This window comes from Branchiostoma belcheri, unplaced genomic scaffold (genome assembly GCF_001625305.1).
Source record: "Branchiostoma belcheri isolate BF01 breed outbred unplaced genomic scaffold, Haploidv18h27 scaffold57, whole genome shotgun sequence".
In the NCBI taxonomy this organism is placed as follows: domain Eukaryota; kingdom Metazoa; phylum Chordata; class Leptocardii; order Amphioxiformes; family Branchiostomatidae; genus Branchiostoma; species Branchiostoma belcheri.
Window position 1 is genome coordinate 1,120,477 of NW_017804209.1, and position 17,297 is coordinate 1,137,773.

Sequence of the window (17,297 nt, forward strand, 5' to 3'; positions counted from 1 at the left end):
CGATCCTGTCAGCAATGCAGATTTCCTGTTATTGACAGGATCGTCCTGTCAGCAGTGCAATATTTTCTGCTATTGACAGGATCGTCCTGTCAGCAGTGCAGTATTTTCTGCTATTGACAGGACGATCCTGTCAGCAGTGCAGTATTTCCTGCTGTTGACAGGACGATCCTGTCAATAGCCTCAGGCTTACGTTTAAGTCTCAGAGCTGATTACGACTTAACGATTTGCGGCTAATGTCCAATTACGAATTACGTTGATTTTTGCGGAGGCTGCCTACGGATTACGAAGTCTAAAACGGCCTGATTACGCCTTACGAAAAAGGGCTTGCAGGCCCTCTTTCTACTCTTTCCAGCCGTCTCTCGAAGCCTGGAAGAGGCTAGTGAATACACTGACTAATGAAATGTTTATCGCTGTTGCACCCATACCCCCCTCCCCCCAGCCTGCTATGCCCGAGGGTTCGGGCCGAGCGGCCTGCGTGCCGGACAGGGAGCCGGCGTGCGCACGGAGACCAAGGCACCCTCCACCTCCGTCTTCTAAACACGGGCACACCATTGGCCCAGACCGCCGTGACGCAGCATCACACAGACACGCCATTGGACGGCGCCTGGAGACCGTTAGCCAATGACAAGCTGACATCAGTCTTTGGCCAAATATGGAATACTTAGAACGACAGGCCAGGGTTGGCTGCCGCTTTATTCCCACGGTTATCAAATATCATGTAGTATAGAGAACAGAGCTATAATTATTGTACTATATTGTTGCAACTGCAGAGTTACTTATTAGATAACTAGCAGAGGTATTTTATAATACGTAAAAGATATACGAGAAAAGTAAACGTTGTGAAACGTTGTAGGAACATATGGCGATTCGTCGTGTCAGTAAGGGCTGGGGTAGAGGTGAAGCTTCAAACATTTACGGCTTAGCCTCAGTAGCAGGCTTATAGAACTGGGGGTTTGGTGGTCTTCGGCTGTTTTCTGATTAGCCTCCGTAGCAGGCTTATAGAACTGGGGGTTTGGTGGTCTTCGGCTGTTTTCTGATTAGCCCAGTTCTAAAAAAACAGTGGTTATTCAACCAGCCCTGCTATGTTGTCTATATGCAATCAGAAAATAGCACATAAAAGCTCCCAAAGACCATGAACTTCCTGAAGACCCCCAAAACCCCCAGTTTTTGGCATGCTATGGAGGTTATACGGCGCAAGTATCTACGGTGGGTCATACCGATGATATAAGAGCTCTTGCTACGATTAGGTGACTCGGTGGAAGGAGCTTGTGTTAAGATAAGTTTTAAGGCGCATCTTGTATGACATATCTTTAAGGCGTTGCTGAAATAAAATACGTTGCACTTCGTACACCAGACGTGTCCTTTTCTTTACTCCTGTCCTGTGTGCACTCCACACCAGTCATGGAACCGGACTTTTAGAAATAAAAGGAGGCAATTAGCCTCTACCAGGCACCGCGGATCGCTGGAAAAATAATTGGAAAAATTGCCCGAAATAAAAGGACAGTATACCAGGGGAGTTTAGCTGGCCAGAGAAGATCCAATTTGCGACTGTGTGCACAATTTTTCCATCGAACTGCGATGCCTGGAAGAGACTAATCTCCAACTATATTTGAGGGAGAGGGTCAAGAACCGGGAACCCCCGACCTGATGATGATGACAGCCCCGCTTAGGAAGGCCTGGTGGAGGCTACTTGTTTTGGACATTCGTTCACCTTTGTGTAATGAACATTTCCTGACGTATGGCTGGAGTTGGGGGATAGGGTGGTGTAGGGTTATAAGCTTAGCCTGAGTGTCGGTCTTTTTAGCTTTCGTCCGCTCCACACAATCCGCTATTGGCCTGGTGTGTTACGCCGAAGGGCGGTTATACCGGCTATACAGATACAGAAGCTGGTGTGTTACGCCGAAAGGCGGTTATACCGGCTATACAGATACAGAAGCGGATTGTGGGGTGCGGACGAAAGGCTGAATTTAAGACTAGCCTAGGAATGTGGTCAGCAGAAAGGACCCTGAAAGGGGCCAGAGGATTGTTTGAAGAGTTGAAAGGAGCCAGCTAATAATGTCCATGAAAGGACATTCCTTGCTCTTTGCTTGCTCCAAGCATATCTTTCTGTTGCAAGTTCGTAACCAGCCGGCAAGACTCTATACATTATCCGATCGGCCCTGTTGACTAGGATGTCTATCAGAAAACAAGGCTCTAGGTGAGAAACCTTCTTTGTGTTGGAACCAAAAGTTTTAACTTAAACAGATGAACTTTCATGACAGTATTCTTTAAAGGTCTTACTTATACTTTAATAATGTGAACAAACATAACAACACAGTGCAATAGCATGAATAGTACAATGTTAAAAGATGTGCAATCACTCAAGATTATACAAAAAAAAATAAAAAACTTACCATCATTAGCTAAAACTACACAGTGCTGTACAGAGTATATCTACACATACACATAACAGCGTTACCAATTTAACAAAGGCATTCATACATATAATTAATTGTACTCAACATTATCAGACAAGCTTAATGCAATCTCATTCCTGAATGCTACTTTCAAGTACAAGTGATATGAAAAAATATGGTGGTAAACAAACAATTTTAAAATTACCATAGTGGTAATACCATACCATAAAACTTACTATCTGATACAGTGAGTTTAAAACTACATATTGCTGTAAAGTAAAGTAGACTTAACACAAAAAAGATAAAATTTTTTTGAATAACAACACAAAATATGCACTCCCAAGCAATAACAGTCTGGTGACACGGTAAGTTTTATCTACAGAGGTAGAAGGGGCACGTCATCCCCATCTCCGAACCACTGGTCGTCTGGATCTGGTAATAGAATTTCATCTTGCAGTTCCGGAATGTCCCGCATGGGGGCATGGACCTGCACTTCCACAACGTTTCTTACTTGGGCCTGTTCTTGCTGTTCCGGAATGTTCCGTACCGGCTCTTCCGGAATGTTCCGTTCCGGAGCGTTCTGTTCCGGACCCTGTACCTGCTGCTGAGGCTCTGGGTCCCGTGGTAGAGGATCGCCCAGAGCGTCTCGCAGCCGCCTCCAGAACAGCGGCCTTTTCCGCACGTCGTCTGGCCACATCAGGTACGTGTCCCTCTTCACTACGGCGTTCAGATGGCGGAACTGTTTCAGCATTTCGTTAGGAATCCTCTCCAGAAACACCAGGATGAGACGCCTCCCTCCCCCCTCCTCAAACATGTGGTACTGGGCCAGCTGGAACTCGTACTCGCACCACTTACTCTTCAGGAAGTTCCTGGTGATGAGGCAGACGGTTCTCCGGCTGTTTTCCACGGCATCCGCGATGTTTTCCACAATGGGAGCGCCCACTGCAAAGTCCCTTTCGTGTAAGACCAGACTGTAGTCAGGTTCCAGATTCCCTATCGCTTGATGTATAACCCAGCCGACGTCCCGGTTGTTGTAGGCAAGAAAAGCATCTTGCGTGTATCTGTGCTGCTCTTGGTTCTTTACTTCGCCAATCTTCGGTCTCCTCCACTTGTCCAACATCCACAGGTAGTACTGAACACGGCCGATGTGGTAGTCGACCAGGAAAATGGTCGTCATGGCGACGAAGATGCCCGAAGAGGCGAGCACACAAGCCAGGAGGCGGTTGGGCCGGAATCCATGACTACAGGCTATGTCAAAGAACTTTCGTTCTGATGGATCCTGTCTGTCCTTAGATTGTTGTTTCTGCGTCAGCCCGTCTATCAAACGTCTTCCACGCAATCCAGGTGGACGGGAACATGTGTACCCTCGACCGACGTCAGGATAGGGGTTGTGGAAGTTCGCTACCCTGTCGTATTTATCCAGGGCCCACTCGACAAACCACATTAACTTACAGTCACACAGAAACGGGTTGTCTGCAATGTCGATAGTCTCTAACCGGAAGACAACAGGATTCAGTGTTGTTTGATTTAGAACAGCCAACCTGTTGCTCCTCAGATCCAGATACCTCAACCCGTACAGACGCTGAAAGGCGTCCCCAATCACTGCTATCCTGTTGGCTTCCAGGTTTAGATGTGTAAGGTTGCCTAAACCTTCAAATGTTGACTTAGATATATTCTTTAGCTTGTTGTTACTGAGATCCAGGAATTGTAGCCGCGATAGTCCACGGAAGGCGGATGGCATGACGGTGTTGATCTCGTTATGACTCAGATCCAAATGTTCCAGCTGGTCCGACCATGTCAGTTGTCCTGTTTCGATACGTTGGATTTGGTTATGAGAAAGAGTCAGCGTTTTTAATTTTCTCTTTATTTTTTCTGGTAATCCTTCTTGTATATCTGTTATACCGTTGTTATCCAACCTAAGTGTTTCTATGACTGATTGCTCACAAATATATAATTGAAGGTCAACGAAAAAATCATCGAGTTCATTGTTAGAAAGGTCGAGATACCGTAAACTCGCAATGCAGAGTGGAAGGGTGAATCTTCCCAGTCTGTTGTGTTGCAAATCAAGCACAGTGATATTCAGAGGGAAACAATCGACGCCGGGAACTTCTTCAATTTCATTATGACTCAAATTCAGATGATTCACGCTTTTTATATCACTGAAGTTAAATGATATGTTGTAACATGGCCATTCACGAACTTCGTTGTGTAACTTATTGTGACTGAGATCAAGATAGTCCAAGGTCTCTGGAAGCTGAGCGTGGGAGGTCTCCAACTCGTTCTGGCTCAAATCAAGATGAGTGAGCGAGGACAGTCCTTCAAACACGTATTGTGGTAAAGTAGAAATCAAGTTTTGTGTCAAGGTAAGATGAGTTAGTGAGGACAATCCGCTGAACGCCTTGTCGTGTAAAGTTAACGTCTCGAGGACGCCCTCGAAGGGGAAGAAGCCCTGCGTCAGATCCAGCCTTAGCAAATGTGACAAACCCGCAAAGGCGTTAGCTTCTATGACGACAAATGAGCCGTGGCGAAAAATCAAAGTTTTCAAACTTTTCAAGCCTTTTATTCCCGCAAGAGTATCAGATGTTAATTTGTCCGTATTCACCACGTCTAATGACAACTCCCGAATCTGCGTGTGTCGGAGTTCAGGCAGAACGTCCATAATGGCGGGATTTGAAAAAGTGCCATAGTCCAGCGTCTGCAGATGTGTGAGTGACTTCAGCAGGCCGGGAGCTATAGGAGCGGCAGCGCGTAAATGTTTCACAGTCGGTAATAACGGCCGGAACATTTGAGCATTGAGAGAAACCGAAGTTTTATCATACATGTATATTTCTATAGTCTCTAATCTAGACATAGTTGTAAATACAGGTCCAAAGTACAAGTCACTGTCCCTTATACATGTAACATGTACACAATGATACATGTAAAGGAGACTCAATGTTTTAAGGTTGTGCAGCGGTGCCCACAGCAGGCGTCGTTGTAAGAACCCACTTCCGCTGTGGACTAGGTCATCTTCTATGTAATCGCCGACTATCTCTAGACTTTCCAATGAAGTCAAAGGATCAAAAATATGATCGGATATTACTAAATTGCTGATATTTTTCACGCCGAGTCGTAAATGCCTGAGTATAGATAATCCCGTGAACACTCCCTCACTGGCGACTGTATCGGTGTGAGTCTCCACAGTCAGATAGTTCAGGTTTCGCAGATCTTGGAACATTCCATTTTGAAGAGGAAACATTTGTTCATAATAATTTTTAATATCTAGATGTTGTAATTTTTCTAACCCTGCAAACGCACCGACCTCGATAGTCTGTATAGGATTAGTAGACAGGTCTAATGATCTCAGGTTTCTTAACCCACTAAACGAGCCGTTATACAGTATAGTTATGTTGTTCCATCTGAGATCCACCGTGATGACAGACTCGGGGATGCCGGGAGGTACTCGGGTTAGAGGCGCACAGGTTTGAGTATACGGCCAGTCCGGATCCCCTTTACACACGACAGTTGTTGAGTTCCAGGTCTGACACACAGGTGGGGAGAGTTGTCCTCTAACCCGGCCATGTTGGGCGATGAACACGGAAACCACAGCCAAGCAGACGGCGAGAGGAGCGGGTTTAGACTCCATGTCGGTCTGGTGGCGTTTTTCTCAGGTTCGTCTCGTTGCGCGGACCGGTGGAGAGTAGATATGAACACCTGAAGTTCATGGTAAATAAGGGGAGGGGGGCTTAAATTGACATAATGCATGAGGCGTACATATACACGTGTATGTCCATTGAAGCCTCGGTCACAACCTACCCCTTGCGTGCTTTTTGTCCGTATTTCTTTGGAGGCTACGTCTGCTACGTTTTTTTTTCTGAAAACGTGGGGAAGGAGTGGCGTCGACGCACGTCACTCGCACGTCACTCGCACGGTTTCGCAAGGTGTAAGAGTGTGGTCTGCCACGTCTGGTCGTGAGTGGCTGCGTGCATCGTACGTTGCGCAATTGCGCAAGTGGTGAGTGAGTTGTACGTGCTTACAACGTACGATCTCTGTGCGATTGCAACTTTACCGTAAGGAGGCCGTACTCACACGTGCGTCTTTTATACGGTACGTACGGGGCACGCGCGTCGCTCGTACTCGTACGCACGGGTGGTGAATCCGCAGACCGCACGTAACAAAAGTTTTACATGCACTTTAAGTTCTGCGTGCTCCCAAATCCGTAGGATTCCGTACGGAGGCGGTACTCACCACGCACGGATGCCCTGCGTTTGCCCACGTTTTTGCACGTAGACAGCACGCAGAAGCACGTACGGCGGGGTGTGACCGTAGCTTAAGTCGTGATGGTATTGAAAACTGGTTTATTGTGCCGTTCTTCTACAAACAGCCAGCAGAATTATGAAGATACCCGTTCTCAATACACAAGCTGCAAACAAAAAAATGGCAGTCCTACGAAAATTCTCTTTGTAATGTATAACCGCTTTATATCGACGAACAATGGGTGTGAAGTACATGTTTTCGCCCATCGTGTGCCACCGGATCAGTGGTAATTGGCTACTCTACAAGTGAAAGAACCGGGTCCGTGGGCCTTGATAAATCATTCATACGTCGGTCGCCGCTAGAAATTTACTGGATGCCATTCAGTGACGACCCCCCCCCCTCTCCCCACTACACATTGATGCCTTTGGTAAACTTTTACTGGTATAAACATGGAGGTAATGGTATAAACGAGTTTAAAAAAAAGAAAGTTTAAACCCACCTTTACAACAAGATGTCTGTGAGAAGAGTTGTGGGGGGTGAGTTTGCCGTCTGTCGTCTGAACCACCCGTCTGTCTGCGGCCTGCTCACAAGCCTGGATCGTCTGGAGCGGCGGTGGGGAGGAGTGTGCGGAAGAGTCGGCCGTCTGTCGTCTGAACCACCCGTCTGTCTGCGGCCTGCTCACAAGCCTGGATGTCTGCAGCGGCGTTGGGGGAGGAGTGTGCGAAGAGTCGGCCGTCTGTCGTCTGAACCACCCGTCTGTCTGCGGCCTGCTCACAAGACTGGCACCCGCGCGTGATTCCGCCCAGTTCTGTTTGAAATGTATCCCGCACAGCAGTCACGGCTTCTGGGAAAGTCATAAAAGTCACAAGGTAAGCCGCAAACAATGTCGTGATTTATTAAGATCGGGGACAAAACAAAGGGGTACTCAGCCTGAGGGCACTGGGATGTTGACGCGTTTCCTCGATATTTATCACAGGTACCAGGTACGTGAAGGTACTAGTATGTTTGTGTGTGTCAACAGACTGTCCGATATACTACTAATAATAAATGGTTTTATTGTCCAAACAGTACCCGTGCAGTCGTTTTTCTGAAAACGTGGGGAAGCTTAGCTTCGTAGTTTTGTAGCGCCACATCTTCTGTACAGATATAATTTTGCTCTCCATTCTCCTTACCTACTTTAATAATAGTTAGCTTTGTAACTGTACACCCGTTACATGCTGCAATGCTTTGTACAACCCACCGCAGTTCGGCAATAAAGTCACATCAAATATAAATCAACCTGGCTTGGCGATACTTAGAGTGAGAGTCTAAGTCACTAGTTCCTTAGAGTGAGAGGCAAAAGCTACTTGTCTTGCACACACATGAGTCACACGCCGTCTCTTTTGAGGTCCGAAAGTCATTGTCTTTGAAAACCCAAAAGAACCCGGCAAGCCGCCTGTGATCTGCCGTGAACAAAAGTTGAAAAAGTTGTCTGGACAACGGTTTTAAAAATCCAAGCGAAAGTCTCTTTGTAGTGTCGATGTATTGTTTAGCAACAATGAAAAACCGCCAGTTATCTTTTGAAACTCATTTGTTGTCTGTGCTGCATGGGTTATGTAATTCTTTTATTATTCATTTATTAGCCAGTGCGCTAACATCGTGTTGCTAGACAACTGGATGTACTCTATGGGTCTCTACCTTTCACTGTCTTATTTTTCTTGAGTTTTTCAAGTCTTCCTCTACCGCACCCACAACTAACTGTTCTATATAATAGATAACGCTAGCTGTTGTTAGCTATGCAATTTCCCTGTTACGTAAAAAAATTGTTTCGAATAAAAAAAACGCAGTCAAATCTCGCGCCACCAGATTTGCCGCATTGGCTGACGGGATGCTGACGTGACCACAACGTTTGTATATACACGCCATCGGCGCCATTTTGTTTCTTTGTTTAAATTTTACGGCGAAAGATCTCAAAGGGATTTACACTATGAGTGTACAGTTTGTGGACTCAAGTTGTACATAATAAGGTGATAACTTCACTGCCGACATACTTACCTTCATTTTAAGCCCAAATTGACACCGATGTCATTTAATTCGACATAGATATTAAAACATGCTTGTTGTTGCGGAAGGCTTGTGTGTGGTTGTGTTTCGTGTATAGCTCTAGCGTACGTTCACCAAAATTCTGACAAAAGAGCGGCGTAACTAAGCGACTTCCACTATATATGTTGAATATCCGTATGTTCTAAACTTTTATTGAAGCAAGTAGTTGTCGTGAACGCCAACATGAGGAAAGGTTACAGTCCCCGCCGCCGCTGGTCGGTGTTTACTGCGGGGAAAGGTTACAGTCCCGCCGCCGCGGTCGAAAATCTGCCGCCGCAGCCGAAAATTCATCTGCAGAATTCATCAAAATTGGGGGGAATCACTACAGTACAGAGAAATGATGGTAACTATAATGTGTAACGAAAGCACTTTTCCGTGTGTAACGAAATGACTGAATCAATGTAACGAAATGACTATAGGTCCATGTAACGAACTGGTCATGTAACGAAACGACCGGTTACCTCTAAGTTACTAGTTCCTTAGAGTGAGAGTCTAAGTTACTAGTTCCTTAGAGTGAGAGTCTAAGTTACTAGTTCCTTAGAGTGAGAGTCTAAGGTACCGTAGATACTGTAACTCTGTAAGTTCCCTAATCCTACCACACAAAGACCAGTTGTTACAAGTTACTGTCTTGTTGTTGTTGAACACATATCGACACCTCCAATTTCTTCACGTTGATTCTTTACTTCGTACAAAACTTCATAAGACAAATCAAAGCACATTAATTATGTTTGTAACAACAAATCAACTACATCATTACAGCTGCTTTGATTTCAGAACACAGTTTGGGCGTCATTGTACCTGACACAAGGTAACACTGATTCCATTCAATGTCTCTGTCTTCTTTACCGTGGCCGACAAGAACAAAATTTTACACCGCAACTTTTGGTGTTTTACACCGCAACTTTTGGTGTTTTACACTGCAACTTTTGGTGTTTTACACTGCAACTTTGGGTGTTTTACACTGCAACGTTTGCTGTGTTTTACACCGCAACTTTTGCTGTGTTTTACACTGCAACTTTTGCTGTGTTTTACACTGCAACTTTTGGTGTTTTACACTGCAACTTTTGCTGTGTTTTACACTGCAACTTTTGCTGTGTGGAAAACTTACACCCCTCCCCTTTTATAATGGACGGTCCCCCTGCCAGGTCAAAGGTGACAACGATGGCATGCAAACTACGTCGACTGAGTTATCCTTTTCGTGGATACAATCGACCGTACCGTGGCCGACAAGAAAAGATGGCGTATAATGTAAACAAAAACAGCGATCGCTCGTATACAAATGTAGAATAATATTGTATACAATATTTATAGTTAATAAGACATCTAATCAATGTTAATTAGTCAATCAGTAATTTATAAACTGTCATCATGGAGGCAATACAGTGTTGTGTAAGTATAGTAAAGTTAGAACACAAAGAAGAACAGACAGAATTATAAATCATCAATTTATTCACAGCTTGATCAATTTCTTAAGATCCCATGGGTACACATCCTTCCTACTTCTGAGACGTCTTGACTCCATCACACCATCTTGGGGTGGGGTGGGGGCAGGATCTGGAAGTCGGTCGATTGTTGTGACGCATGGCAGCAAAAAGCAACATAATTTGTAATCACTGGACCTGGTCGAAACATTTTTAAATTTATCCCGATCTATAGGCCAAAGCTAGAAAAACCTTTAGAAAAAAACTAACGTCACAACGTAGCCAAGCTTTTCCTCTAAAAAAACTTATGCACGAAAAGGATAACTCAGTCAACGTAGTTTGCATGCCATCGTTGTCACCTTTGACCTGACAGGGGGACCGTCCATTATAAAAGGGGAGGGGTGTAAGTTTTCCACACAGCAAAAGTTGCAGTGTAAAACACAGCAAAAGTTGCAGTGTAAAACACCAAAAGTTGCAGTGTAAAACACAGCAAAAGTTGCAGTGTAAAACACAGCAAAAGTTGCAGTGTAAAACACAGCAAAAGTTGCAGTGTAAAACACCCAAAGTTGCAGTGTAAAACACCAAAAGTTGCAGTGTAAAACACCAAAAGTTGCGGTGTAAAACACCAAAAGTTGCGGTGTAAAATTTTGTTCTTGTCGGCCACGGTACTTCTTTTTTAAAAATAATTCTTAACTGGAAGATGAAAACATCTGTGCGTGGAGGGAGTACATGTATATATACATGTAAGGCCACAGCAAGTAAATTTTATGGATGACATCCTCCGCAGACTCCAAATCTAATGCGAGCGGGCGAAAAAAAAGGCGGGCGGAAAAAACAGGGTTCCTACATTTTAAAATGTTGACTCAATCATTGTACAAATGGTTTTTAATCAGTGGGAACATCATATATACACAGCCAGCATCACATAATCACTGCATCAAAGTAAGAAACAAAACATTCAATCAGAGCCTTTTCTTGTCTCTTTTTTCATAGTTATTTGCCTTCCACCTTCCAGCATGGCAACAGACATCTTTGCCCATTTTCGGCATATTAACCACTGTTAGAGGGCAACAAAATTTCTTGTTTTTTTTTTTTTTTCAAAATCAGGGGAAAATTAATGCGCGCACTGATGTCATCCAGAAAAATTACTTGCTGTGGCCTAAGAGGGTTCCTTGGTGGTTTTCAAATTCAAGAGCCTTTTTCTAGTCTCTTACCAACCTGATGAACTTATTCATGGACTGGAATGTGATATTTTGTGACGAAAAAGTCGCACGGAGAAGTCAACTGTACATCTCTCTGAGTATAATACATATAACATTATATATACGTACCGTTTTGCTATAAAATCACACTCTAAAGCAATTCTTCTCACCACTACGAAAGTTTGAACACACATCCACAGGACAGGTCTACCATACACAACTAATAACTAGAAAGGTAACGTTTGCAAATCACATACAAAATGCTTACCCTCGTATTTGGTCTGCTCCTTATTACATTTTTATACATGATGACAGGAGTCTAAATCCCTCCTGACATAAAATTGCAACATGATGTAACCTAACACCAGTTACCATGGTGACAGACGTCTGGGTCAGGCCATTGACATTATTTGTTTGGAGAAGAAGAAGAGAAAGAAGGGACAGAGCAAAAACTATCTGTTCTGCGAAGGTAAACATCATTGCTGTGTTGTGCATTACTACTGTGTGGAGTTACGTATATCTGTATGTACATTATGTACATGTCAAGCGAATTGGTGTTGCCATGCCCTGGACTCTGTACTGCTATCCGTATGCTACTGTCCATTTGTAATATATCTATACAAAGCTATTACTATATACTAAAGGTAATATCTTAATGCTTCATTGATTGTTATATGATATATACACAGTGCTATAGGAAAGTCCTAGTTTTCTAATCTCAAACAGACACTTTTGCAGGCTGAATAAATAGTAGAAATTGGCCTAAAGAGAATGTAGCTGGCCAGGGGAGTTGGCCGGCCATAGAAGGTCAAACCTAGAATATGCTGTGACAGTATGGGATCCATATACAAAGAAAGACAAAGACAATCTGGAGAGGGTACAGAATCAAGCTGCAAGATTCTGTGTGAACAACTATGAAAGAGGCGCTAGTGTCATGGAAATGAAAAGAAACCTACAGTGGGTGTCACTGGGAGACAGAAGGGTCCAGTTTGCCTGCATTAGCCCTCTATGGCCGGCCAATTCTTCTGGCCAGCTACATTCTTTTTAGGCTAATTTCTACTATTCATTCGGCCTGGAAAAAAGTCTGGTGGAGACTACTAGTTTTCCCTGTGAGTATAATGTTATCATGTTCGCAATCTCACATTGAAGATTCAGTTGGGCACAAGTTGCACACATTAAACACACACAGACATGTACATTTACAACACAGTCTCTCACCGACATACAAAATATACAAACATTGCTTCATGGCTTAAACACAGTCTTACACAGTAATAGATTTCATGTATGTAGGATATATACACTGGAAGCATCCTTTTCACACATACAGTAGTTATATAATGAGGTACTCATTCTATCACTTACTGTACATTTTGAAACTTTTGCATGGTTTTATTTTAACAATGACCTCTAAACTGCAAATCCATGATGCTGCCAATTTCAGGAGAAAGGAAATAAGAAACCAGCCAATCAGGAGAAGGGCTACAAGCAACCAGCCAATCAGGAGAAGGGAAACAAACAACCAGCCAATCAGGTGAAGGGAAACAAGTAACCAGCCAATCAGGAGAAGGGGAAAAAACAACCAGCCAATTAGGAGAAGGGGAAAAAACAACCAGCCAATTAGGAGAAGGGGAAAAACAACCAGCCAGTTAGGAGAAGGGGAAAAGCAACCAGCCAATCAGGGGAGGGGAAACAAGTAACCAGCCAATCAGGAGAAGGGAAGCAAGCAACCAGCCAATCAGGAGAAGGGAAACAACCAACCAGCCTATCGGGAGTAGGGAAACAAGCAACCAGCCAATCAGGAGAAGGGAAGCAAGCAACTAGCCAATCAGGAGAGAGAGAAAAAAGCAACCAGCCAATCAGGAGAGGGAGAAAAAAGCAACCAGCCAATCAAGGGAAGGGAAACAGGAGCCAATCAGATGTAAGAAGCATCAAAAGAATTCAGTCAAATCCTGCAATATGAAAAACACCCCCCCTTATTTTTGAGATCTGTTTGGAATGTTCTGCAATGTTCAGTTCCTAACCAATCAGAGAGCAGGATGTGATGATGTCACACTGATCACCCTGGGCTTTAAACTGATAGCCTCCCCCCTTCATTGTACAAGCTGCTGAGCCTTGTGGTTTACATTGATAGCTTCTCCCCTCCACTGAGGATTACACTGATAGATGCATCCTCAATTATACAAATTGGTAGGCCTTCTCTACCCTAAAGATGTGCACTGATAGCTTCCCTTGTGTTATAGTAAGCCCTGTCTGGGTTCACACTAATAGCATCCCCTGCCTTTTATGGTCTTGTCTACACTTGAGGTTTAACATTGATAGCCTCTCCCAACCATATGTGGCTTTATCCAGCACGTCGGCAGAACGTACTGCACCTGCGCGAAACCCGTAATGTATTGTGCATAGCACTTCAGCAGAACGTCTCATGTAAGGCCGTAGTCATGTATGTAAGGTTAGCATCCCATCTGTAGTTTCCAAATGTTGTGTCGGAAAAAATATCTTCTACAACAGACAAAATTCTGATGCAATGTTAAGCAAACATCCAACAGAAACCGTGAAAAAGCTGCGTTCTGAACAGGTGCAGTACTTTCTGCCGACATGCTTGATAGAATCCTTCGAGGTTTTACGAACTGGTAGGCCTTGTCTATAACTTCCCTCTGCCCGAATGACATTGTCTACCCTTCAGGCTTACATTGATAGCTTCCCCCCTGCCATATAAGGCCTTGTCTACCCTCAAAGTTCACACTGATAGTCTCCCCAGAGGTCATATGAACTGGTAGGTCTTTTTTACCCTTCAGGTTTACATTGATAGCCTCCCCCTGCCATATATGGCCTTGTCTACCCTATGGTTGCCCTTATAGCGTCCCCCAGGGTTTTCGAACTGGTAGGCCTTGTCTACCCTTCATGTTTACATTGATAACTTCCCTCTGCCCAAATGACATTTTCTACCCGTCTGATTCACATTGATAGCCTCCCCTGCCATATAAGGCCTTGCCTACCCTACGGTTGCCCCTGACAACGACCCCTGGGGTTATACGAACTGGTACGCCTTGTCGGCGGGTTGTTCCCGGATGTTGACGCTGTACTGCTGCCGCCAGTCGACCACGTGCGGCCGCGCCAGACCCGGGATTCGCACGTTGAAGAAATCCGATATGTTCTGAATTACGCCAAAACTGCGGGAACAGAAATGAGCAAGATGGTTGTGTAAAATGTATATAAATATCTGACAGTCGATATCTACAATGATACACAAATTAAGTTCCTGCAGTAACAGAAATAAGCAAGACTGTTGTGTAAAATGTATATAAATATCTGACAGTCAATATCTAAAATGATTCACAAGAAAAGTTAACTGTTACTCAACTACACAAGCAAATAGATAAATTTTGAGAACTGATAGATTTCAACGCTGATAACTGATAGTTTTAAAATCTATCCAGTTGCTGGAGTAACAGTTTTCTTGTGTATCTCATGTCCTGGAAGTCTAAGGAAGTTGTAATCGCATGAAAAACTTTACAGCTTCAGTTTGAAAGCTCCGGTGTGCAGTAAGACAGGTACAGGTGTTACAGGTAACAGACTTGAAAGTTCATCTGTGTTGGAAGAAGTCATTATGAACAAGATTGAACTGTAATTGCCAACACAAAGGGGCGCCACAGACTTTCTGCAACCTATGATCCACTGCTCATGGAGTCATGTGTGTTATCTGCGTGACGTCACGGAAGCGGTGGATTGCTCATTCCTTGACAAAGCCTGGAGTTGTACAGTCAAAAATTTGATTGAGTCCAATTTTTTGTGTTGGAAATTACAGTTTAAACTTGTTCATAGTTAACATGTGTTAATGTTAAGAAAACTTACTTGAAGGGGCTCCTGATGTCTCCGCTGCTGGACAGGAAATGTTTGTATCTCTTACAGTTCATCCGCTCGTTGGTCGTCATGGCAACCCAGAAAATCTGCAGGCACAGATGCAGGTGGTCAGGAATTATGAATGAATGAATGAATGAATGAATGAATGAATGAATGAATGAATGAATGAATGAATGAATGAATGAATGAATGAATGAATGAATGAATGAATGAATGAATGAAGACCTTTATTGTACGCAAATACCCACTGGGTTCAGTACAGGTCACAGGAAAGACGTCACAGTTTGCAATGAATATAATACAATGTACAAGCTAGCGCTAATTCTATGTACTATGGACATATAGTCTAATAATTACAATAATTTGGCTTCTTGGAATAAGGCCACACCGACCTTATTCTATGGATGGCATCCTCTGAAGACCCTCAAACTAGTGCGCAAATAAGGAAATTCTGGCCCGAAATAAAAATGCTACTAGACCACAGAAATACAAAGTTACTACAATGTATTGTAAATATGCGGCAGTACATAGCGACTTTTACAACAAGAGGGCACATGTTGGCATTTCAAGGAATTTATGAACTGGCACTGTTCATAATGTACTGAGTTCTTTGGAGCTTCGGTAGCCTGGGTGCCATCCTTAATATAGTTACCGCCGGCTCCCTATTGTTGCTAGCTACCCATGGACTACAGAGTTACAGGTGAGAGTTACCTGGTACACCTGCAGGTGTTGTACAGGTGAGACAGGTGTTCCACAGGTGAGACATAACAGGTGCTACATACCTGGTACACCTGCAGGTGTTGTACAGGTGCTACATACCTGGTACACCTGCAGGTGTTGTACAGGTGCTACATACCTGATACACCTGCAGGTGTGTAACAGGTGAGACTTACCTGGTACAGGAGATAGACAGGTGAGACATACCTGGTACACCTGCAGGTGTTGTACAGGTGAGGCAGGTGTTGTATAGGTGAGACATACCTGGTACAGGAGATAGACAGGTGCTACATACCTGGTACACCTGCAGGTGTTGTACAGGTGCTACATACCTGATACACCTGCAGGTGTTGTACAGGTGAGACTTACCTTGTACACCTGCAGGTGTTGTACAGGTGAGACATACCTGCAGGTGTTGTACAGGTGAGACATACCTGCAGGTGTTGTACAGGTGAGACATACCTGGTACACCTGCAGGTGTTGTACAGGTGAGACATACCTGGTACACCTGCAGGTGTTGTACAGGTGAGGCATACCTGGTACACCTGCAGGTGTTGTACAGGTGAGACATACCTGGTACACCTGCAGGTGTGGTACAGGTGAGACTTACCTGGTACACCTGCAGGTGTTGTACAGGTGAGACATACCTGGTACACCTGCAGGTGTTGTACAGCTGAGACTTACCTTGTACACCTGCAGGTGTTGTACAGGTGAGACAGGTGTTCCACAGGTGAGACATAACAGGTGCTACATACCTGATACACCTGCAGGTGTTGTACAGGTGAGACATACCTGATACACCTGCAGGTGTTGTACAGCTGAGACTTACCTTGTACACCTGCAGGTGTTGTACAGGTGAGACAGGTGTTCCACAGGTGAGACATAACAGGTGCTACATACCTGATACACCTGCAGGTGTTGTACAGGTGAGACATACCTGATACACCTGCAGGTGTTGTACAGGTGAGACATACCTGGTACAGAGGCAGGTGTTGTATAGGTGAGACATACCTGGTACAGGAGATAGACAGGTGAGACATACCTGGTACACCTGCAGGTGTTGTACAGGTGAGGCAGGTGTTGTATAGGTGAGACATACCTGGTAGACATACCTGGTACACCTGCAGGTGTTGTACAGGTGAGATGTACCTGGTACACCTGCAGGTGTTGTACAGGTGAGACAGGTAACATTACAGATGCTACATACCTGATACACCTGGCAGACGAGCAGGATGCCGACCCAGGTGAAGTGCAGCAGAGCGTTGAGGAAGATCCACATGACCCACGGCGAGCAGTGGCCCGCGGCACCCACGTACGACCAGAAACCCAGCTGGGAGAAACCCAGGCCGCAGTGCTGGCTCCAGTCTAGGGGGGGATAG

At 44.5% G+C, this 17,297-nt stretch overlaps 3 protein-coding genes across 4 annotated transcripts in view; 1 reads left to right on the forward strand and 2 right to left on the reverse strand.

Annotated features, from left to right (window-relative positions):
• Nucleotides 1–1,345, forward strand: part of LOC109481702 (cysteine and glycine-rich protein 2-like) — a 23,804-nt gene extending 22,459 nt beyond the window's left edge. For both annotated transcript variants that reach the window (XM_019784294.1, XM_019784293.1), the window contains exon 6: nt 440–1,345. In XM_019784294.1, the coding sequence (XP_019639853.1) occupies nt 440–537 (98 nt within the window). In that variant the 3' untranslated portion in view covers nt 538–1,345. The remainder of the gene's footprint in view (nt 1–439) is intronic.
• Nucleotides 1,346–2,691: 1,346 nt separating this feature from the next.
• LOC109481676 (toll-like receptor 4) lies at nt 2,692–7,236 on the reverse strand. Its single transcript, XM_019784250.1, is given in 3 exon segments — nt 2,692–2,858; nt 2,860–6,089; nt 7,132–7,236. Coding segments are annotated over 2 exon segments (3,252 nt in total). The 5' UTR covers nt 6,022–6,089; nt 7,132–7,236; the 3' UTR covers nt 2,692–2,768.
• Nucleotides 7,237–14,041: 6,805 nt separating this feature from the next.
• The window catches only part of LOC109481716 (palmitoyltransferase ZDHHC17-like), a 23,438-nt gene continuing 20,182 nt past the window's right edge, over nt 14,042–17,297 (reverse strand). The window contains exons 15-17 of the mRNA XM_019784309.1: nt 17,126–17,283; nt 15,193–15,287; nt 14,042–14,510 (exon numbers count right to left, since the gene is read on the reverse strand). Coding sequence (XP_019639868.1) covers nt 14,369–14,510; nt 15,193–15,287; nt 17,126–17,283 — 395 coding nt within the window. The 3' untranslated portion in view covers nt 14,042–14,368. The remainder of the gene's footprint in view (nt 14,511–15,192; nt 15,288–17,125; nt 17,284–17,297) is intronic.